Consider the following 22,568-nt stretch of genomic DNA (forward strand, 5'->3'; position numbering starts at 1 on the left):
GAAGCTGCACGCCCGAACAACGGGGAGCTGCGGCGCCGGGAGCGCGGGCGGTGCGGGAGGCGACAGCGACTGCCGGGCACCGGGGGGAGCTGCGGCAAACCGCCGCCTTATTTACAACTTCTTACTTCGGCCGGCGTAGGGAAAAACCCAAAAAACAAACCGAAGCAGAGAGGAAGCGAGCGGCTCTCCGCCTCTCCGAGGGGTGAGTGCTCGGGCACGGACCCGTCCGCCCGCCCTGCCCTGCTCGTCGGCAGCCGGCGCTGGCCCGGGTAAGGCGTCCCGGCCACCGGCCGAAGTTGTCGCCCGCCGCGGAGAGAGGGGAGAGAAGCAGCACCCCGCGGCCACCCAGTCCCGGTCCCCGCGGACGCCGAGCGCGGAGCTCCCCGAGCCGCTGCTCCTGCCCGCGGCCGGCAGCCGGGGCGGGGCGGGGCGGGAGCCCCCGCCCGCGGGGACCCTCCCTGCCTGCCTGCCTCCCTCCCTGCCTGCCTGCCTGCCTCCCTGCCTGCCGCCTGCCCGCCCTCCCCTCCCCGCCCCCGCGCTCCGCCAGAGCCGCCCGGGGAAGCGGAGGAGAAGGAGCGTCTCCCCAGAGCCCCCCGCCGAGCCCCTGTCCGGCGATGCTGAGGGCGAAGCGGGAGGAGGAAGAGGAGGAGGAGGAAGAGCGGCCGCTGGAATAGAGGAGCGGCAGGAGCCGGGCCGGCTGCTGCCCCGCAGGCACCGCGGGGCTCCCGGACCCGACCCGCCCCGCCGGGAGGGAAGGAAGGAGGGAGGGAGTGAGCGCCTGCCCCCCGCCCCGGCCGCCGCCGCCGCCGCCCGGGCGCCCCGCGGAGCAGCGCGCTGGGGCAGCCCCGCCGCGCCCGTCTATGGGGCGGCGCTGAGCGGCGGCGCGGCGGGAGGGCGCCGGGGGCAGCATGAAGTCCCTGCTCTTCAGCCGCTTCCTCCTGCTGCTGCCCTGGGTGCTCATCGTCATCATCGTGCTGGACATCGACAGCAGCCGGGCGCCGCTGCCCGCGCTGTCCCCCCGCGGCGGGGCCGAGGGCGGTAGCGGCGGGGCGCGGCCTCCCACCCCGCGGCGGCGGCCCGAGGCCGCGCTGCCCACCATCTATGCCATCACGCCCACCTACAGCCGCCCGGTGCAGAAGGCCGAGCTCACCCGCCTGGCCAACACCTTCCGGCAGGTGTCGCGGCTCCACTGGATCCTGGTGGAGGACGCGGCGGCGCGCAGCGAGCTGGTGACCCGCTTCGTGGCGGGCGCCGGGCTGCCCTGCACGCACCTGCACGTCCCCACGCCGCGCCGCTACAAGCGCCCGGGGCTGCCCCGCGCCACCGAGCAGCGCAACGCCGGCCTGGCCTGGCTGCGGCAGCGGCACCAGCACCTGCCGCCCCCGCAGCCCGGCGTGCTCTTCTTCGCCGACGACGACAACACCTACAGCCTGGAGCTGTTCCAGGAGGTGCGTGCGGGACAGGGGGGCGCGCTCGGCCGCCACGCTCCGCCGCGTCCCCATCCCCGCTCCCCGCCGCTCCTCTGGCTCCTGCCGTTCCCCCTCCCACGCTCCCGCGCCGGGCTGCTCCCCATCCCCGCTTTGCGGCGAACTCGGTCTCCGTTATCCAAAAGCTCCGATTAGGGGGGAGTGGAGCCCGCTCCCCGCCCGGAGACCTCGCTGTGCCCGTCCCTCACCCGGGCTCCCCGCGGCTGCCGCTGTGTGACCGCCGCTCTCCTGGTTTTAAGTTTCTTGTCCCTCCTGTCCATACTCCCCCAACTTTTTACTGCTGTTTTCTCACTTTGCTGCCGAGCGAGGCAAGTTTAAGGTTTATATAAGGGATCCTGTGTGTATTGTCAAAACTGTGTTGAAAAGTGCGACTTGTTTTGTTATTTTCAGGCTTCATCCCTCTCCCTGTAGGGCAAACTCGCATCAGGAGCCGCCATCCTTCACAGTTTTTTCATTGGCGCTAATGAATTAAGCCAGAGCAGGCTTCTTCATTGGAGCTGCCTTTTGAAGCCTTTCGCTCTTAAAAGCAGCAAATCGCTTGTATAACGACTGAACGCCCTTTCAGGAGTCTCTTTTGTGAAAGGACCTAGTTTTGTCTTCATTGCCTCCCCTTGGTGAAGGGCTTTGTGTCATTTTGGTGGGAACTGGCAAGCGCTCGGGGCAGAGGATATCCAGATTTCTTTCTGGGCTCCCCCTGGCAGGAAGGAGGGTGTTTAAGAAGTGGACATAAAACAGTAGAAGAAAGATCATGTACATCTTCTGTGACAGCTGGGAGAGTAACCTTGGCAGGGAAATGCGGGAGGGAAGCAGCAAAGTAAGTTGGCAGCGGAGGACTTGAGGCGCGCTGTGTCCGTGTGTCCTGCCGGTGGACAGGACTGTCGGTCGAGGTGAGCCCCCCTCCCTGCCGCTGGCTGCAGCCGTGCCCTTCCCCGCGTGTTGCACAGTCAGTGAGTTAAACGTGGTACACGGAAATGTGAGGCACATGCAACTCCTTAGGGAAAGCTGGTTAGAAATGATTACGGTCGTTTGTGTTTGGGTTCGCAATGCATCCCTTTCCATTTCCAGGGTGTGGGCAGGTGCAGGCTCCCCATTCAGCAGGGATGCCCTACTTCTTTTGCACATTTGGCTTTCAGCATTGAAGCTGCTAATTTAAGGACCTTTGCCTCGAGGCTAAACCTTTGTTGCAATTGATTTTTTAAAAATTCTCATAGCTGTGCTCAGTGCATTATAATGCAGAGTAATTTCACATACCCGTCTTTGATGTTACAGGAGTGCTCACGTGTATTTGTAGAAATAAGGTTAATTTGACTGAATCTTAGGGAGTCTGTTAACAAAAACAGAAAATACACTTTGGCACAATGAGAAATGTGGGACAAAAGATATTTGGCAAATATCTACTGTTTGTTTGGGTTTTTTGGGTTTTTTTGTTGTTGAGTACCAACGTTAGGGACAAGCGAATGGAACAGTATCAGCTGGCGTTTCTCTTGAGTGCTCCACAGCTATTGAAAAGGAGTCTGGTCACATTTATTCTTTTAAAATTTCTATCATTATTGTACTAATTGCTGTGAATTATGAAACAGAAAGGTACAAATCACCTCTCTAATTAGCTGGGAAGTGCAGGAAAATGAAGGGATAAAGCTGTCTGAAGGGTTAACCTTGAGAACTGCAAGCACAACAGGCAACCTGTGTTTCCTCTTGCTAACGAGGATTGTAACCTCCAGCATGAACCTCTGCAACCCTAAGGCTTCCCTTTCCCCGGCACTGAGCTGCTGGGAAAGGGCTGTTTGTTCTGAGCCTTGTGTTCGCAGGCAGGCACACATGCTTGAATGGTTTTCCCTGAGAAATGGGGAGCTGGGAGCGCTCAGTTACCAGAGCAGAGAAGGAGCTTTTGCTTCAGTTGCCACCGTGAGTTGCTGTGGCTGTTTTGGGGTCACTGAGGAGCTGTTGGCAGGTCCCCGGGAGGCACTGGCACTGACATGGGGAATGCCTTCCCGCCCTGGCAGGGTCCATTGGCAGGTTTTGCCAACGGGAGGCGCCTTTACGTGTGGGAGGTTGCATTTAGAGCGAGCCAGGAGCCTGATTTTGCAGTCGAGGCACTGCTAGAGGGCGGGTCGCTTCTTGACTCGATAAAAGAAAATCTATGTATTCATGGATTCTGGCTTGACAGCTCTGTGGTAAATCCTGATCTGCCCTTCAGGAATTGATTGATTTATGAACGTAAATTATACTTGTCTTCTCCAAGCATGAAGAGAACAGCTTCAGAATGCATTGTTTGCAGATGAAATCTGGTAGTAATTCCTGTTATGAAAATGGTGGTAACTATACCTGAGAGGAAGTTTTTTTCAGTTTGTTTCCCTGCCAGGAACAATTCTCCAGACCAGCAGTTGCTTTCCCTAAGGAGGTCTGATAAAATGCAGTCTGCTCACTAAGAGGGAGAAGTTTAAATGTAGGATGAGACAGGAGCTCTGAGCTCTCATCCAAGCAGCATCCTGTGTGGCTGTGTGACTTTCAGCATGTCACTGTCACACAGGGGTGTGCAGGCCCCCAGTGCCAGCAGCACTGTGTGCAGGCAGGTGTGTGCAGTGTGCATCTGCTGCTTTGTGGGACACAGGTCTGTCCTTTTGTGATGGCTTGCTGCTGGGTCAGAGCTGGCTCCAGGGGCAGCAGTGGGGCCCCAGGGAGATGGGAAGCAAGGCTGGTTAGACTGTAAAGCCAGCAGGAGAGGAACATTTGTGTTAGGGAAATGTTTTGCTCAGAGGTCAAACAAGCAGGACTGCGGAGCAGAAGGCGAGCAAGGGAACTGCACATCCTTGAGGACTGGGTTTAAGGAAGCTCCTTTGCTGTGGATTTCCCCGGTGTCCTTACAGGAGATGGAGCCTTTTAACAAAGCAAGATCAGCAAAGGCTTTCCTGTGAGCTTTAGTGTATAAACCATGAGGCCATGATCAAAAAGGAGCATGCTTTGACATGGAATGCCATGGGATACTTCTGAGAGCTTTTGATGAAGAAATTCTAATCTCTGTCCAAAGTACTTCTGCCTGGTACTTATAGCAATGAGTATTTTACATTTGATGTGGCATGAGCTGGGCCCAGTAGACCTAGGCTAAGTGTGTTTCATGGAAATCAGAAAACAACCCCAGCTTACAGCAGTCTGGAAAATGCCACCTTCTGTAGTAAAAATGGAACCCTTGGCTGCTGTTTATAGTTATCTTTTTTCCAAAGACCTATGATGGTATGTGGGTGGACAGGTCAGTTTTTGACTGGTGAAACCATGTCCTCAAAGTTGAACTGGGCAGGGTCTAAACAGGTTTAGTTGTCCTTTCTAGAATAAGGTGGAGAGCCTCGTTTGTCTTTCTGCTGCCACAGCATTGGGCCAGTTGGCATTTTGTTAGGAAAGGTTCACCTTCCATGGAAAGGCTGCAGGGAAGGAATCAACCTGTTCAATGATTGTGAAATTCTTTAGAGTACTGAAAAGGATGCAGCAATGATGAAGAAATATTTCCAGGAGTAGAGGCGTGTGGCATTTAAGTTATTCCCAACTCTTTCTGCTTGAGAGTGTAGTGGTGGTCAGGTGAAAAATCATGCTTTTACTTTAATGCCTGTGTTTCTGGCATATTGCATTTTGTTATTTATTGTTTTGGGATTGAAACCTCAGAAATAATTTATGTATCTTCTGTTCAGGTATGATCTGTTCATTTGGAGGTGTCCTTGTGCATCTCTCCATCAAAAACAAGTCTGCTTTCTGAAAATACCTGTTATGTTAAAAGTCAGCCTGCATTCATAAAAAAGCCACTGAGAGGCCTGAAATTCCAACTGTTATATTTAAGATGTTTTACAAATGTTTCTGCATGACTCACCATAGCTTCTATTTTTTACCACACGCTGTTCATTTTGGAGTGATTCTTATAGTTTCTGGTGCGTTTGTGCTTCATCTTATTCCTGAATGCAAGTTATTGTAATATTGTGACTGATGCCTAGCAACTGCTGATTTCACATTTTAAACTTCCAGAGGGAAAAAAACTTGGATAATACTGGCATTCCACCTTCACACAGAGATTTTAAAAACAGGATTAACCTAAGGACTGGGAAGTGAAGATTGACAACTAAGTTCCACGTCCCCTAACTCTTCACAGAATTCCTGTGTTTCTGTGTCTCAGGCATTCTCTCTGCTCTTTCCATGTGTTGAGTAGCTGGCCAAAGGCCATCACTTCCATGGTCAATGTTTGGATATGTGTGCAAATTTGGAGGAATTGGTGTTGGAGATCCACTCTGCTGTTGATTGTGCAGACTGCCCTGAATCCTTTGAAGGTGAGGGGTGAGCAGCATGAGGGGTACAAGAAGAGGAGTAAAAGTCTTCAGTATCTGTCTGAAAGTGAGCTTGCTGCATTCAAAAACACACTGAGTTTTAGAGATTCTGATCTAGGTTATTTCTGACACTTTTGTTTGTTTTCTGTTCAGACCCCTAAACTGAGATATGTTTGAAATTAAAATGCTCATATCTAAAACCACGTTCCCCCTCCCTGCCACCCCCAGGTTTCTGGTCATCAATGCCAGAATTTCTTGGCAATGTTTGATGGATACTTAGACCATGCAAAGTGTGGCACATTCCACTGTCCTGTCTGAGTGCAAACAGAGGATTTGCAGACTGGGTCTCCTTAGAGGAATTCACATTCTAAGGTGTGATGTGGATACAGCCTTGCAGTGTGGAATTCAGAGTAGATCACAGCACTAATTGTGATTTCTAAGGGGTAAAGAAACCCAACCCAAACCTCAGCAGCTTAGCAGTTAGTCCTAGTGCCCACTGAGCTGTGGGCCAGAATTCAATTTGCTGTAGCTGTTCCTGCACAAGAGTGCCCTGAATATGATGGTAGAGTTGAAGCTGGAAAGGAGGTGTGAGAGGACAGAGCTCATCCTGCTCTTCCCAGGTTGAGTTAATCTTTACAGGTAGCTCAAGATTCAAAGAGCCACAGATTCAAACTGAAAGAATTTTCTTGTGTCCCTGTCCTTCCCTCTCAAAAGGTGTGTATGAAGGTGGCAGATATTCTAATGGCTTTTAACAGCCATTTCAGTAGCCTAAAAAAAGTATTCCTTGTTATTAAAAATAGAACAAAAATACTTGCAGGCATTGCATGTCACACGGGCTTCAGTTTTCCTGTGATCATCTTTATAAAATATTTTGAGGGGAACTCAAAAAATGCATTATAGAAGAGGTAAATTTAAAATTAAAAATAAATTTACTATTTATTCCAGCTTTGACTAGGGAAGGGTTAGTGTTCCTTCAATAACACTTATATAACTGTCCTAATTTTTATACACTGTATTAAGCCAACTTCTGTGTATTTTTTAATAGATATATTTATGCAAAAGATTTAAAAGTAGTATAAGTGAATCTCCTTACCTTTGAAAACATGAAAATCTTTTTTTGTATCTCTAGGAGCTGGTTGGAAAAATCAGATTTTTATAATAGTCTTAAAAATAACATTCAGTAGTCTAGACAGAATTAAATATTAGCTGGCAGTCATTAGTTATTTTCTTCAGGATAAAAAGTGATCCAAATATGAGTTAGCAGTGCATTAAATACCTTTCTAATATATAAATGATTTAGGAGTACATGACAGGTTTTAAATGTACACTGACATTTTTCTTCCTCATAGACATGTAATACCTATGCTAAAGAGGCTGGATTAGAAAAGACTGGCAGAGAATGAAACAGCTTAAAAATGAGAGGAAACAGTGACCAAAAAGAAAAAAAAAAGGCTATTTGAAACAGGTTTTTGCTTGGTTACCCAGTACTCTCTGTTTCTGCACTGGCAGCAGTAGTTTTACCTGTGAAACTGATACTGTTGCTGGGAAATTAATTACATGGGGTCAGCAGCTCTTCAGAGGTACAGTGAACACAACCCAGCAGAATGATAGGGAGTAGAATGAGGCAACCAGTAAATAGAAGGGCCCAGAAGTAAAACGAGTAGCAAATGTTTTGGAAGTTGGCCCAGTCCACAGAAATTGGCTGCAAACTGCTTTAGTTAAATTTGGTACAGTTTTCTTCTGCAGGGAAGCAATATTGACATTTGTGCCCAAGGATGCTGGTATAATTTAGAAAATTAGTCATGTACCTTATATATAAAATGTTGCTGGAGAAAAGGGTGAACTAAGCTATCCTCCCTCTGCAATGTAGATTGTGTACAAATCAGCAGAGGAGGTTTCAAGCAGATGCTTGGAAAGAAAGGTTTCTAGCAGGGAGGATGGTGAAGCAGATCACCTGTGAGAACTGCAGAGGGGGCTACATCAAGGAATGAAATTTTTTTATTTGTAGATCCCTTCTACAAGCATTCCCATGGAGAATACCCTTCACAGTCAAATTTGCCAACAACAAACTTATCTTTTGAAGTTCCTAACCCCTAAGCATCCTAGTCCCTGAACACAAAAGCCACTGGCACAGGTTTTCTATGCCTTGGTGCCTCCTTTGAAATGATGGTAAGTGGGGGCAGGAGCTTTGTCCAAAGCCTCAGCAAACAGGCACGGCGTCAGGCTGAGCTGTCTGGCTGAGCCATAGGGCTCTCAGATAAGTTTTGTTGAGCAGAATTTGTCTTTAAATGGCCTATGAGTGATGCAGAGAACTGTGTGAGAACTGACAGGGAACCTGGCTGTGCTTCTGCTTTAACTCAGGAATTGTTGTAGCAAAGGAGCTCTAGAGCCTGTCTTTGGTAGTAATAAATCAGAATTTGGCACAGAAATCTGCTGGAGTATCAGTGGGATGGGCAGGGGTGTGGGGTAGGACGCTCAGCATGGATGTGAACCCGTAGCCTGACCAGGACAGATCACAAATTACACAGGGGTTGAAATGACAGGGGGAAAAAAGTTTATGAAGTGTGGCAGCAGGTTTGCCCTTGCAGAGAGCTGTGAATCCCAAACAGAAACACATTGACATCATGCTGCAAAAACAGCAGGATGGTTGTTCCAGTCTGGAAGCATTTTCACTGTAGGAAGTACAGCCATGTTTCCTTTTCTCTGTCATTTACCTTCATTCCCCTTGGGCTTTTATATTTTGTTACTGGCTTGGTATCTTCCCTATCCATCAGTCCAGCGCATCCCATTAAGCAGCTTTTTTTGATTGACTAATGAGGTGCTAAATATAGCAATGCTTTTATCGCTGCCTTTTATTGCTCAGCTCAATTTCCTGCATTTCTCTTGCTATTCTTCAGTGATTACTCTGTTGTTACTGTATTTACTGCTGTATGCCCATCACCTCACTGGCATTTCTTTGGTCAGTTGTTACTCATCTCTCCGGTCATTTTCTTGCCCACTTCTTCCCAGTTCTCCTCCCCCTCCTACTTCATTGAGGTTTGCTCTACCATCTTCCCCACCCAGTATATCACTCTCCTCCTATGTCCAAGACCCCCTTTCAAAAAGTGAACAGAGGACAAAAGCTCTTCTCCCGTGAGAGAGCTGTCCAAGCGGGGCGGGATGAATCCTGCCAGTGGGCTCCTCTCTGCTCGTTAACTACACAAGTCTAACTGGGACAGAGCAGCTGCTTGACTTGCAGAGAGTGAAGTGTAAGAAAGATGAATACCATTCTGTAAGCTACCAGGACTTTCAGTGCTGAGTGTTAACACAGCTTGTGCTACTGCTGTCATTACAATGACAGATAGAACAGTCATTTAGGAAGCTGTAAGTCCTAGGATTTTTGGCAGTTGTTTAACCCACGGCACTAAAGGTATTCAGATTTAACACGTTTTTGAATCACTTTTTTGTGTCCTGATGATTAGCAGCATAAAATTCCAGGTGCAAGCTGGCCTTTTAATCCAAATAATAGCTTTTCCCCCATCATACATAAATACAGCCTTCACATATCAGTATGTTAACTGCAGTAATGTTATTCTCAGAAGATTAAACGAAATATTCCTACTTTCATCTGCCTAGCATATCCCAAGGCTGTGAGGTATTTCAGAATTAGCATAAATACTGGTCTAGATGTGCTCTTTCAGCTTTTACTTAAAGGAATTGCTGTATTCTTGACACCTGCTTATTTCATTCTTCAGAAACATAACCTGTAAGAATAAAGTCACCCAAGGACAGAAGTAGGAGCCCTGTAAGGGGTGACTTGCATCTGACATGTGGTGGCTTTACTGACATAACTCACAGACACTGAGATTGACCCAAGATTATTAGTTTAAAACTTCTTGGGTCATTTTATGCTGGTTTTATGAGGTCAGTGAGATACTCTTCATTGACAAGCTTTTCCAAAACACTGTGTATCATGGGTTATTAATGTAAATCCATCTGGTTCTGCCAGCATAGATGCTGAGGCCACTATTGACCCAGTTCAGAAGTCCTGTGTAACCTGGCTCATTTTGCAGTACAGCTGCCCAAACTTTTACTGTGCCCACAGGCAGGGCATGGGTGCACTGTGCTCTGGCCACTCTCCTGCAGTCAGAGAATGCCTGCCCTTGTCTTGTGGCATCTTGAGTTTAGGTACAGACGGTTGGCACAGGATGGCCAAAGTACTGCAATTCTGAACACTAATAATTGGTTCAGGTATCCACAGCCTCCAGGAGGTGTTAATGGCACCATGTGTGTTTATCCTGTGGTATTTACTGGTGTAGCACAGTTGGGTGAATGTAGCTCGATGGTGCTGTGTAGACATGCCAAACAGGATGATTCCCTAGGTCCATGTCTGATATGTTAATATCCATGTGCTATTAACAAAATAAGAAAAAGAGATGTGTCATTAAAACCAGAGCTAAAAGATCTTCATGAGTTGAAGTTTTGCTTGATGTCCATACCCAAATAGTGAATTGCTAACTTTGCATTTCCTACACAGAGGAGTGGAAGAGATTGGAAAGCTAAACATAAGCAGGGAGTACAGTTGCAGGTAAATACATTTATCAATAACCTTAGAAAGATTCATGGCAGCCTCTCACTGGCAATTAACCAGGCAATGGCTTGGAGAGAATCCTTATCATGAGAATTCCCTATATTGCCAGCTGAATACATACCCTGCTCTTATGCACTATGGGCTGCTGCTACTGAGTGAGGTGCTCTAGCTTGTTGCAACAGTTCTTAGGGTGAAAGAAAGGAATTTTTGATAAGCAAATCTGAAGATAAATAATTGGAGGGAGAGAAGGTACATTTCTCTCTTCTGCGTGTGCCTACATTTTTGTGGATTTTTAAATATGTATTATACACTTTATGTGAAAGTTCTAAGAATCTGCTAATGTTTCTAGCTTAGAAATGTGAACCACCCTGACGTGATGTCTTTGTTTTTTTCTGGTGTTGACTACTGTGAGTCTTGATGATATGCATGATAAATCTTTCACCTTGGCAGAGAGAGAGGGAAGTGTTTAATATTTAACCAAGGTTGTCTTTTACTTCAGCATCTATCGATAGGGGACTGCAGTTACAAATATGTAAAACTGTGTTTGTTTTTGCTGAGAAGAGTGCTTGGAAGGAAAAAGGGATAACCTTTCCCAAAGGAATAAGTTTCAATTACAACAAAAGACGAGTCTGTTTTTAGAATAGATCAAATTAAGCCCACATTACACTGCAATAGTTGAATACTTGTTTCAATAGAACCACATTCAGAGCACAGTGTTAAAACAGTGGCTTTTGAACCAGCGTGGTTAAGTTGTGCAGGTTGCTGTGTCGGTGCCCTCGCTTGCTCGAGTTCTCACGCCAGACTGTCTGATTTTCCCACGGGGAGCAGTGTGTCGGGGTTTGTGCCATATTATCTCCTGTTTACTGGAGAAAATGGAGCACTGAACCAGTTATCTGAACTCACTGAATCAGACTCGTAATCTTTACTGTTAGAAAAGACCTCCAAGATTGAGTCCAGCCTTTGCCTGAATACCACATCAATTAAACCATAGCACTAAGTGTCATATCCAGTTTATTGAACACTTCCAGGGATGGCCACTTCATCATTTCTCTGGGCAGCCCATTCCAATGCCTGACAACCTGTTCAGGCAAGAATTTTTTCCTGATGCCAACCTGAACCTTCTCTTGCACAACCTGAGGCTCTTCCTAATGTTACCTGGGAGCAGAAGCTGACCCCCACCTGGCTCCACCCTGCTTTCAGACAGTTGAGGAGTGATAAGGTCTGAGCCTGCTTTCCTCCAGGCTAAGCACCCCTAGCTCCCTCAGCTGCTCCTTCTAGGACTCTTTTTTCTACACCCTTCCCCAGTTTTGCTGCCCTTCTCTGGACATGCCCTAGCACTTCAATGCCCTTCTTGAAGTGACTCCCAGTCATGGACAATTCTTGCTAGTCATTTTTTTCATACCTATGGCTTCTTCTATGCTAGATAAGGATCACACTTCCAGTTTTGCATTTAGTTAATTTATATCACTAGGAAAAACTGCTGCTGGTGATAATAAGCATCCTACCTGGCCTGCTTTTTGTCCTTTTCAGAAATTTAGCAGAGCTTTTTAAAGGAAAATACAGAAGTTAAAAAACCTTAGCAATCTTTTTTCATGAATCCTTAATAGATCTGAGCTGCATCTCAGGTCTGCTGCAGTAGGAAAGAGTTGTGTGTCATCATTTCCTCTATTCAATGCATTTTTAACAAGTCCCAAACTACTTGTACTTGTCCTAGTGAAGTGTGTATTAATCATTATTATTATATTTTCTCTCACTGGGTTTCTACAGTATCTCAGCTATCTGTAGACATAAGCCAAGTGCTGCAGTCTTGCAGATAAAAAAGATCTACTACACCTTTGAAAACCCAAACAAGAACAAAACCCTGTTTTTACACAGCTTTAAAAACTCTTGGTATAAATAAGGTATTTAAAGTAGAATTGAGATGCCTATGGATACAGAGCTGGAGATTTCACAGAAAATGGGTGGGCAGACGCAGCTCTTGGGCTGCGGTGTGTAAGCCAGAATTGCCTTTGAACTGCCGGTGGTGCTGAGTGCTGTGGGAGGCACAGCCCTGGCAGGGAGCTGTGCCAGGCTGTGGGCGGGCAGTGATGCTGTGCTGGCTCTTGCAGATGCGGACGACGCGCAAGGTGTCCGTGTGGCCCGTGGGGCTGGTGGGCGGCCGGCGCTACGAGCGCCCCGTGGTGGAGAACGGCAAGGTGGTCGGCTGGTACACGGGCTGGAGAGCTGACAGGCCCTTTGCCATCGACATGGCAGGTGAGGCTCGCTCGTGGTACATCAATGCTTCCATTTCACAATTTCAGCAGCTTCTTACACTTCTGAAGTGCTAGCAGAGTGTGCAGCCCTTTGGCACTAACTATCCTGGAAGTCTAAGCTTGTACATCTTGTCTAATTAATTTGCTGCTTGGTGGTATCTGAACTTACTTTAATTTGTTTTTATTTTTATGTGGCAACTTGGCTTTTATGCTGTATAAATTGTCTGTCTGAAACAAGTTAATTGTGTATTAATTCATCCTAGCAATTCTTGCAAGGAGTCTCTGCCTGTCATTTTGTCATCAATCTAAACCAGGCAGCATAAATGCAGACCCTTTTAGACCTCATATTGTAAAATGCTACTTTATCATGAAATTATTCATGTTGCATTGGTTATTTGGAATGACAGTGATAACTGTAGATGGATATAGTTTGAAACACTGGGCTTAGGGGAAAAATCACTGACAGCTGTTGCCTGGTAGAAGAAGGCAGAAAAGCTTCAAAATGAATCTAATCAATCTTCTGCAGTGAAGTTTGCACACCACACAGCTCTGTCTTGCTGACAGTCCATGCTTAGACTGTCTTTTGTATACACTCACAACTGCCACATGAATCACCACTGGTCACAGGTCCAATTTCTGATACAGCAGAAGCTGGTTTCCCAGCAAATTATATGGTATTTGCACTTGGACCTCTTCTGTACTCAGGAGGGAAAAGTAGGAATACAAGGGTGTGCAGGGATAGAATGTAAGAGAATAGTGCAGAAGGTAGGTTCACACCTGAGGAGTTGCAGCTGTACTAATCACCACAGATTAGGAACAGGCCTGCCCTTAACAGGCCACAGCTGTGTCCAATAAGGATGAGTGCCATAGAAGAGTGGGTTAGCTGGGTGAGAAGAGAGATGGAGGTTGTTAGTTGTGCTGTGGAGAGAGTTGGAGTTTGTTGGCTGTGCTGTGGAGGAGTCAGTGCTGTGAGGAGCTGTCCATGAGAAATCACTGAGAAGGTATGGGCGATTTACACTAAGATCGCAACACAAGAGCAAGAATAGGGTACAAATAGCCACTTTTTTTTATCCCGACACCCCAATGTTTTGAGAGAGGGAAAAGGACAGTGTACAGTTCTTTCTCATCTTAACAGAGTAATGTTATGATAATTGAAATTATTGATAAAAATATGTACAGTATTTACAGTCCAACTGGTTAAAAAGAGTAAATAAAGGATCACTAATGGTTGCTCCTTTATGGTTATCACCTCAAAGACAAAAAGGTTATCAGGTGAATTTTTCTGCACTGTAGAGGCATTTCAATTCAACAGTATGACCTGGCATAAAAATAAGTGTTTGGGTGTTCACATAAAGGCATTCCTCAGGGGCAAAGCCTGAAACCATGCAGCGTGTTAGGGACTGCAGCTGTGCAGCTGAACAGTCCCTGTGGATTTAGAGATACACATTGATACTGGACTCCAGAAGGGATTACTGATGGCATTATAAAGGTGAGAGCATGGTCCATAATTCATCAGCTACAGGCAGAAAGCCATTACAAAACATCAGCCAAGGGACTCTAACCTAGACATGAAGATATACATGGGAAGTTCTTAAGCTGTTTACCTTGCAGATGCTGGCTAAATCACTGGCATGAGGGAAAAGCAGGTCCATTAGGAGCATTCCCTGCTTGTGCTTTGACCAAAGTCATGTAAGGGAGGATCACAGACAAAAAACCCCCAAAACTTTTAGAATACAGGAAGTTAATGCACAACCACAAATAAAGAGTTATTATTTTGCATGAGAACTTTTGCATGAGACTTTTTCAGTCTTCAAAAATACTGAAGAAATTGAATTTCATTTTTAATTTCAGCAAGGAAAGAAATGGATGCAGTTTAGACTGCTAAAAAATGATGTGAAATTTTCATCTTCATTCCCCTCAGGGATACAGTGTCAGGGCATAAAGAGAACAGAACTGCAAATCCAGAACTCCATAGGTGTCTGAGCAGGAGCAGGCTACAGGATGTGTGTCAACATGCAGTTTCCTTCTCTTGCCCTTCTCTCCTGACTCTCCAACAGACTTCCAGGGACTTGCTACCAAACCTAAGTCCATGTTTAGTCCATTGCTGGCATTTTTCCATATATAAGAAACTTAGGTTATACTGAATGTGGCACATAAGGAAGATCAAGAATCTCTGTCAAAAATACTGCCATGCAAACAGGATGGTGCATACAGTAATACTGATATGGAGCTGTATCAGTGGTCTCCAGGTAATGTTTTCTGTGCTCGTGTCCCAGTGCACGGTAAGGAGGCTTCATTTGGTTTAGTGAACCATCTTTCACAGTGATTTTCACAAGATTTGATCATGAGGCTGGGTATGAACAGAGTGATGGCTTAAAAGATTTGGGATCACCAATTTAACTTGTGGCTGTTCAGAGGAAGCACATCCTTGACTTTAAGCACATAAAATTCTTATTCTAGACAGCAAAATACAAGGCCAAATTCAGGTCCTGCTGATTTCATCAGGCTCAGCTCAGTGACCCTAGCTGGCCAACCTCCCCAGATTCTTCGCAACACACTTGCTCATGGCAATCATATTAGGTCAGTTCATTAAACACTGGTTATTTATTTTGAGAAATTTGTGGCTGATACTGCTGTTCTCCAATGTTAAACTGGATTCAGAAAGCAAAGGAGTTGTTTTCTCTCTTGCTTCTTGCCTGGCAACCAACACACCATATGAATTAGTTCTGGTATTTCCAAAGTTTGGCATCAGTTTTTAATCGAGGGGGGTCTAGAGTTTGACACAGACTTGCTTACCCTTGGGGAAGAAAAGTGAGAGAGAAGGTGGAAAGCAAAACCTGTGTTATTTAGTATGGATCTGAATTCAAGTCTTCTATATTAAATGTTGTTTTACTTCTGGCCTGTTCCTTACTGCCAGAATTCTGGATCACTCAAGAAAAATGTTAGATTGTGATTCTCCTAATGTGAAGGCTGTTCAAGAAGGCAGATGCTTGCTTTGCATTAGCATTCCAGGAGCCACTTCAGTCATAGAGATTAATATGTGACTGTAAAACACCGGGCCAGCAGATTTTGGACTTTGGGTCCAGAGCTCATCCACTGTGCCCCAGGCACCTCTGCTAGGGCCTGAGCAACCACCTTTTTATACTGTATTTTATTAACACTTTGCTATAGTCATGAGATCTTCAGTACATCTCATATTTCTTAGGGTTCCCTAAGCAAAATGCCAGTCTATTCATGGCACTGCAAAACATGGCATATTTTGACTGAATCTGAAAGAGCCACTGCTGGAATTCACAAACAAAAAAACTTAAGTGGTATGGCAGCCAGCACTCAAAACCTCCCACCAAAACCAGAACAAAACACCAACCTCCCCTCCCATCCAAGGATAAATACTGTTTTAAGCATTAAGCTTATAATCAAGTGCCTCTTTCATGGTGAATTAATCAGCAGATGCCTTTGACACTAACTACAAAACCTCCTGGTTAGACATCTCTGCCTTACTGCAAGCCAAAATGTACACCACAGGGAGAACAGAACTTGAAAGCCACAGAGTCCAAGCCAAAGGTGGGACCTTGATCTATGTGGAAGCCAGCACATCTGTTCTAACATCAGTGCTGAGCATTAGCATTTATACACTCCAGAAATGATAAACACTCAAGTTTCTAGCTTGCCTTCAGCTACTGTCCTGCCTAGAACATCCAGGAAGCAATGGCATTAACCATAGCAACAACATCTTTAAACCCTGGCTGAAGCTTAACTTGAATGATGAAGAAAAATAGTTCTGCCTTTTAACAGAAGCCATTGGTCTAACACAAGTCAAGGTGTGAATTAACGGAAACAGCTTACATTGAAAGAACAGATGTAATATCTGCTGTCTCCCAGGTATCTTGTCCTCCAACAAATTAATTCCTATCTAGGTGGCCCTTCAGCCAATTAGAGTTAATTTATAACCTTGCATTATACACCAAAAAACCCTCGAAACACCTCTTCAAACTCCAGCTGTGAAATTGTCTTGTGGCATTTCATGTGAAGTTAAGCCCAGTATGACCTTGCAGGAATAATGACTAAGTAAAATAACTGTATGCATGTAAGTACTGTTCAGTTATGCTACACTGGAGACAGTAGTCCCAGATAAATCTCATTTAGTGACAGAATTCAAAACAACAGTGTCTTTTCATCTATTAGCACAGGATCATTATCTACTGAGAGAAATAATTAGTGCCAGTCTGGTCAAAACTGAGCTGTCTCTTCTATTTTTGACACCAAAATGACACCTCTGACAAAGTCAACTTAAAGTTGTCATTAGAAAGTGGTTTGCTCTCAAATCCATCTTACAAAGTGTCATACATGTGAAAATAAAGCTGTTATAAAGCAGAGCTAAAGAACTAGAGAGCCAAGAGATAAGTCTCCTTGGATTATTCTACCTCCTAAAGTTGCTGCTTTATTGGATTCTTTTAACAAAGACTGCATGGACCCTGACCAAGGAAACAAACCTTAGGCCAGCCAGTGCACAGTAGCCCACATCCTTGCCACCTGCAACACTCAGTTTATAATTTAACTTTTACTTGATGGCACCAGTAGTTTTCACAGCAGCCTCAAAATGACAATTTGCAATAGCATGGTAGCAAGGGCACATGTCACATGCTTGAACATCTGTATGTAGGAGAAATCCACCCTCAGAAATCAATGCAATTTTCTCAACAGAGGAACAAGCCTTGCAGCAAAAGAAGTTACGAGAAAATAATGTATGGATAAGTATAGGCTATGGGTCCTGGGAGCCCCACTGACACTGTAAAGATAAACAGCAGAAAATCTGCATCTCTTCTGCTTAGAGTGAGATTATTTCTGTGCACTAAAATCTAGGACACTAATTTTGGTGTTTACTTCATTTTCTTCTTTATGCATGGGTAGCTTGAATCTTAAATATATTTAAAAAGAAAGAGCAGCTCCCACAGCTGATTAGGGTTCAAAAAATGCCTTCCCATTTACTTTGTTTTTTGAGCCCAAAATTATTAAAGCCCAGCTGCATCCAAAATTTATTGTTTGTTTTATGTGAGGAAAAAAGGCCAACAAAACCTAACCAAACCCTATAAACTGAAGCAGACTGTTTTGTTCATCAGTACAGTCTCTGGTCACCCTTCAAGATGCAGCAAGCTGGCTGTACATACTGTCTGTAGCTGAGGGAGTTTAAACTCTCACCCTCAGCTCTTCCCAAATGATTACCTTTGGCTACCAAGAGCACTGGGATAGAGCCCACCTTGTGCTCCATCATGGCCAGGCTACAAGGAGTGAGAAGCAAGACTGCACATCAGGGTGTGGATCCATGCAGACCCTGTCCATGCAGACACCTATTCTCTACCTCAGGCAGGACAGGATGTATAAAGCTACATCCAAGATATAGTGTATAAATGTTTTCTGTGTCCATCAGTGAACTGGGACCTGTTTACATCCATCAGGGTCCAAATCCTACTGAAAACAAAACAAATTCCTGGTGTCTCCTTTTGCTTCCTACAAGCAAGACCATGATAAAGTGGTTTCAGTGTGCCTTTCTTTACATGATGATGTAGTAATTACTTCCTTACATTTTCCTCTTCAAAAGGCTCCCATAAAAGTCACAGATACTTTCAAGGAAAATACAGCAACAAGACATTTCTATTAAAAGAGGGTCAGAATTACATTAAGTTATAGAAAGTTATGCTCAATTTTAAACTCATAAAATTTTAATAGTGGCTCTAGAATTAAATGTTTTTGGAGTTTTCCAGAATTGATGTCAAAAGTGTTACTATTTGTGTCATAAAGGGACAGCTGGAACCACTCTGAAATTATGAAGAAAGGATTTCTCTGGTAGGCTTGGCAGTCAGACAAAAGGAGTTAGTTACAAATGTAATTTTTCTTTACAAATCTATCAGTTGAGTTTTTGAGTCATAGTTAAAGAAGCATACATATGACTGAGCATTGCTGGAGGAAAATGGGAGAGTTCTATAAAATAATGGTAAATTACATATTCATGGTAGCTCCTTCAGAGAAGATGAGTTTGTTCAAAGCAGTGATTTCTCAGTTTGCAGTCTCCCTTCAAGGAACCTGGTGCATGTTAGTAGAGAAAAGCACTGCAGAGAGGTGTGTACACTGAATAAATCCTGAATAAATGCTGTGCCACGCTGAGACCTGCTGAGACTGCCTGGCAGACCCCTGGTGCTGAAAGTCATTCCCAAGGCAGAGCATTAGTATGACTTGTCTTTCCTCAGCAAGGCTGTTAAAAATCTACAGGCTAAAGCTATCTAAATATTACAGTTGTAACATGTTTTAACCTTTTTTCTTGACTCTCACCTTGAAGTGTAGAATGGTTTGTACAGTATAAATTTCATACATTTTATTTTACTTATAATTGAGCTTTATTTCTTAATTAAAAGTAGAAAGGAAGAATAACCCAAAGTTCTAGCAATACCTGACTTTTCAGACAAGAAAGCATATACTACCTACATGATGGGAAATTAAGATTTAACATGTTGAAAATATGGTGCAATTAAAAAAAATCTGATCATATCTTAAGGGCAAACCAAAACAAAACAATATAATGGAGGATGTACAAACCTACCAAATATTACCTATCCACATAATCAAATTAACACATTTTTAAAAAGAACATGAGAGATTTCTACGCATAACTGCACAAAAATGTAAGGCTTAAAGGTTTTTCTCAACCTTTTTCCCTGTCTCCCTCTCTCCAAGGATTTGCTGTGAGTCTTCAAGTGATCCTGTCGCATCCCAAAGCCGTATTCAAGCGTCGTGGTTCTCAACCAGGAATGCAAGAATCTGATTTTCTGAAACAGATAACAACAGTGGAGGAACTGGAGCCAAAAGCAAACAACTGCACAAAGGTACCGATTGCCACACTTTTTGAAAAGTTGTCGTGTCATCTCTTCAGATGACTTTACTGACACACATGGTAGTTTGTACTTTGTGAGAAGCTTTCATCTCTGTAGATGACTTTATTGACACACATGGTGTTTTCCAGGTTCTTGTATGGCACACCCGAACAGAGAAAGTGAACCTAGCTAACGAGCCAAAGTACCACCTGGACACAGTGAACATTGAGGTATGACAGGGGGACAGGCCCACGGCAAGAGCAGGACCATGGACGCACCAGCACGTGCTCCGCTTCCGACAGCTACGGTCATCTGCTGCTGCTGCTGCTGCCTGAGACCTGACAGACTTCTGTGGAAACAAAAGGAAGCTTTCAGAGACTCCAACAAGCAAATCAAGTGGGTGTGCTTTGTTCTAACTTGTCTGCATGCATTTCTGAACTCTCAGCTTAATAAACTGACACTTACCTTTGTTTTAACGCTGTTTCCACATACATAAACATGGCTGCAATGGAGTATTTTCAAAATTATTATTTATGTATCTACTTTTGTATTTATCCAGCTTAATGGTGTAATTATAAACTGATTTTAACTCACAAACTGTTGGTCTAAATATCTGTATAAATGGATCCTCCAAACTGCACGTTTTACTTCATTAGAAGTAGCAGTCAAACAGGTCATACAATAATGAAATAAAATACCCACAATCATTTATGGATTTATCCTTTTAATATAGGGAAATAACATTTTATCATTACGAGGCACCATAAAATGTAAACACAATCACTGTCATAAACCTGGATTTGTCTGCAAGACAAAATATATCTGTTCACACTGAGTTACCTTGAATGCATATTGTGCTGTCAGTTCTCTTTTAACACTGTGTGCTTGCCTCCTGAGCCAGGTCAGAGACTTTACCACAGGAAACTCAAATGCATCAAATGCTCATCTTTAGAAGAATAAACTATTGATTTGTAGAACTACAGTAACATCCAGGTTTATCTTTCTTTCAATAACCACATTCCCTGTTATGCACACCATAACAACATCACAGTGAAATGTATGATGAAACAAAATTTGTTTGATACACTAGAAAACATTGCTCAGTGATACATTTACATTCTATTTATATATGATTAAACATTTGTTCATACAGTACCTTCTACAGGATTACTGGGTGATTTTGGGGGGTTGGGGTTCATATTTTTGAATATTACTAACATGATAGCTACATCCCTTATATGCAAACATTTGATCTAGAATTTTGAGGGAAAAAAAATCAGTATGTGGTTAAGCAGCTTCTTAATATGGTCTATGAAATCATATGCATTGTATGAAAATGCATCCAATGATGTATAAATATATTTGATCTGCTTTTCACTACATCAAATTTAAATCAATATAGACCACAACACGGTCAGTCAGTTATATCCTTAATCTGAACAGCTGGGGAAAAAGAAAAAGAATATATATGTACATGGAAGGAACAGCAAAAGTAAATGTATTTAAACAAGGAATGTTAGGTGGCTGTTCTGGGAAAGATTTCTATTGCAACTTTCATTTCCACAGTTGTGTGCTGAGAGTCTGGCCAGAGGAGCTTCCAGTCCATCCTGCGGCTGTGCTGGGGGGCTGCCCAAAGCCCATCACGTTGCTGGAACTGCTGAGGTTCATTCCAGCCATTTGCTGATTCATCTGCAAAGCACACACACACACACGAGCCTGGTTAGCAATGGCACTGAAACACAGCATGCTGCTAGTCAAAAACAGTCCTGCCTCCAACCAGCCACCCGGTTACAAGCACATTTCCCTAAAAATATTTCTCATTAAATAAAAATATTAACTCAGATTATCTAAGTTTCTAAGCTTTTTCTCATACTATCAGCTTTTCTGGAGCCCTTCAACCACCAACATACATCAGCTGATGGGCTGCAGCACCTGGTGTATGTGTCACATGAGAACTGACAGCATGTGAAGGAGGTGGCCAGTGTGGCTGGTTGGTAAAAGTTTGCTTTCACAGTTTCAAAGCTAATGAACAAAACTGTAGTAATTGCAGTAAATAAACAGCAAAGCCAGTAATATAGTCTTGTCTGCACTTGCATTTCCAGATTTTTTTTTCCAGCAACATTTCTTTGGATATTTCATAATCTTGACTACATCAGTTTTTACAGAAATTGTCCATTTAGGTGACAATCAACAAAGAATGAGGTATGAGGTGGATTTATAAACTTGAGTATTATCCAACCATCTTCACTAAAAAATCTACCCAAGATACTGTAATTCCTTAAAAAACAAGTAATATAATCCAGATGAAATTAAATTCAGATGAATTTAACATCTAGTTAAAGGTGGGAAAGAATTCAAAATTCAGCACATTCACTTCAGAGCTGCTGCAAAACTATTTGTAGTCTTTACAAATATCTAGTCACTGTAGTTTTAAATGCTCAATGTCAAAATGAGTTTAGGAGCAAAAGAGCATTTGGAGCAATTAATAATCAAAGCCAATGAACAGAGATGTTGGATAAGTAACATTTGATTCAAACAAAAGGCAGCACTAGGTAAAAGTCAGAGTTTATTTAAACATGAGCGAATAATACCAGGTTGTAAAATGAAACTAGAACACTGGTGAAAAATTCAAGTAAATTGCAAACTAGTATTTCAGTGTAAAATTAAGTTCTGTATGCTTTCACACAGAACTGTGTATCTGCAGAAAACAAGACACCACTGAACCTGGAAATATAAAAAAGGCTGATAAAAACATGCTTTACCCGGTGGTTCATCTCTTCTGGAGTAGAATTCTTAAGCAGCGGACTATATAAAACACGTTATCTGGTAAGGCAAGCTCTCCCCCTTTCAACTAGTCAGAGTTTAGATCAGAGTTCTGCAGACTGTGGAATGTCATCATACTGACAATGTCTGATGTGCAAGGAGTACAGGAACATGTGAAGAACTTGTTCAAGGAGCCAAGTTTTAACATGTAATTGATAAGAGGCAAGACTTTAATTTCAAAGCTGATATGGATCTTTTTAAAGCTAGCTACCTAAGAAAAGACTGCCACCAGTATATCCACAGATTTTTTTTATCTGACATTTTGA

At 44.0% G+C, this 22,568-nt stretch overlaps 2 protein-coding genes across 5 annotated transcripts in view; one reads left to right on the plus strand and one right to left on the minus strand.

Moving 5' to 3' along the window:
- The first annotated feature begins 860 nt into the window (after nt 1-860).
- Nucleotides 861-20,459, plus strand: B3GAT2 (beta-1,3-glucuronyltransferase 2). The gene is made up of 4 exons (XM_063152972.1): nt 861-1,448; nt 12,470-12,614; nt 19,343-19,491; nt 19,629-20,459. The coding sequence occupies exons 1-4, from the start codon at nt 909-911 to the stop codon at nt 19,713-19,715; spliced, it is 921 nt and encodes a 306-aa protein (XP_063009042.1). The 5' UTR covers nt 861-908; the 3' UTR covers nt 19,716-20,459.
- Nucleotides 20,187-22,568, minus strand: part of SMAP1 (small ArfGAP 1) — a 91,477-nt gene continuing 89,095 nt past the window's right edge. For all 4 annotated transcript variants that reach the window (XM_063152970.1, XM_063152968.1, XM_063152969.1 and 1 more), the window contains one exon: nt 20,187-21,168. In XM_063152970.1, the coding sequence (XP_063009040.1) occupies nt 21,034-21,168 (135 nt within the window). In that variant the 3' untranslated portion in view covers nt 20,187-21,033. The remainder of the gene's footprint in view (nt 21,169-22,568) is intronic.

This window comes from Melospiza melodia, chromosome 3, assembly GCF_035770615.1.
Source record: "Melospiza melodia melodia isolate bMelMel2 chromosome 3, bMelMel2.pri, whole genome shotgun sequence".
NCBI classification, from domain to species: Eukaryota; Metazoa; Chordata; class Aves; order Passeriformes; family Passerellidae; genus Melospiza; species Melospiza melodia.

Excerpts from the sequence above, each read along its gene's own strand:
- B3GAT2 (XM_063152972.1), top strand. The coding sequence starts at position 909 with ATGAAGTCCCTGCTCTTCAGCCGCTTCCTCCTGCTGCTGCCCTGGGTG. Across the intron at positions 12,615-19,342 it reads CTTTGCCATCGACATGGCAG|GATTTGCTGTGAGTCTTCAA; the intron begins GTGAGGCTCGCT and ends CCTCTCTCCAAG. Across the intron at positions 19,492-19,628 it reads AAGCAAACAACTGCACAAAG|GTTCTTGTATGGCACACCCG; the intron begins GTACCGATTGCC and ends GGTGTTTTCCAG.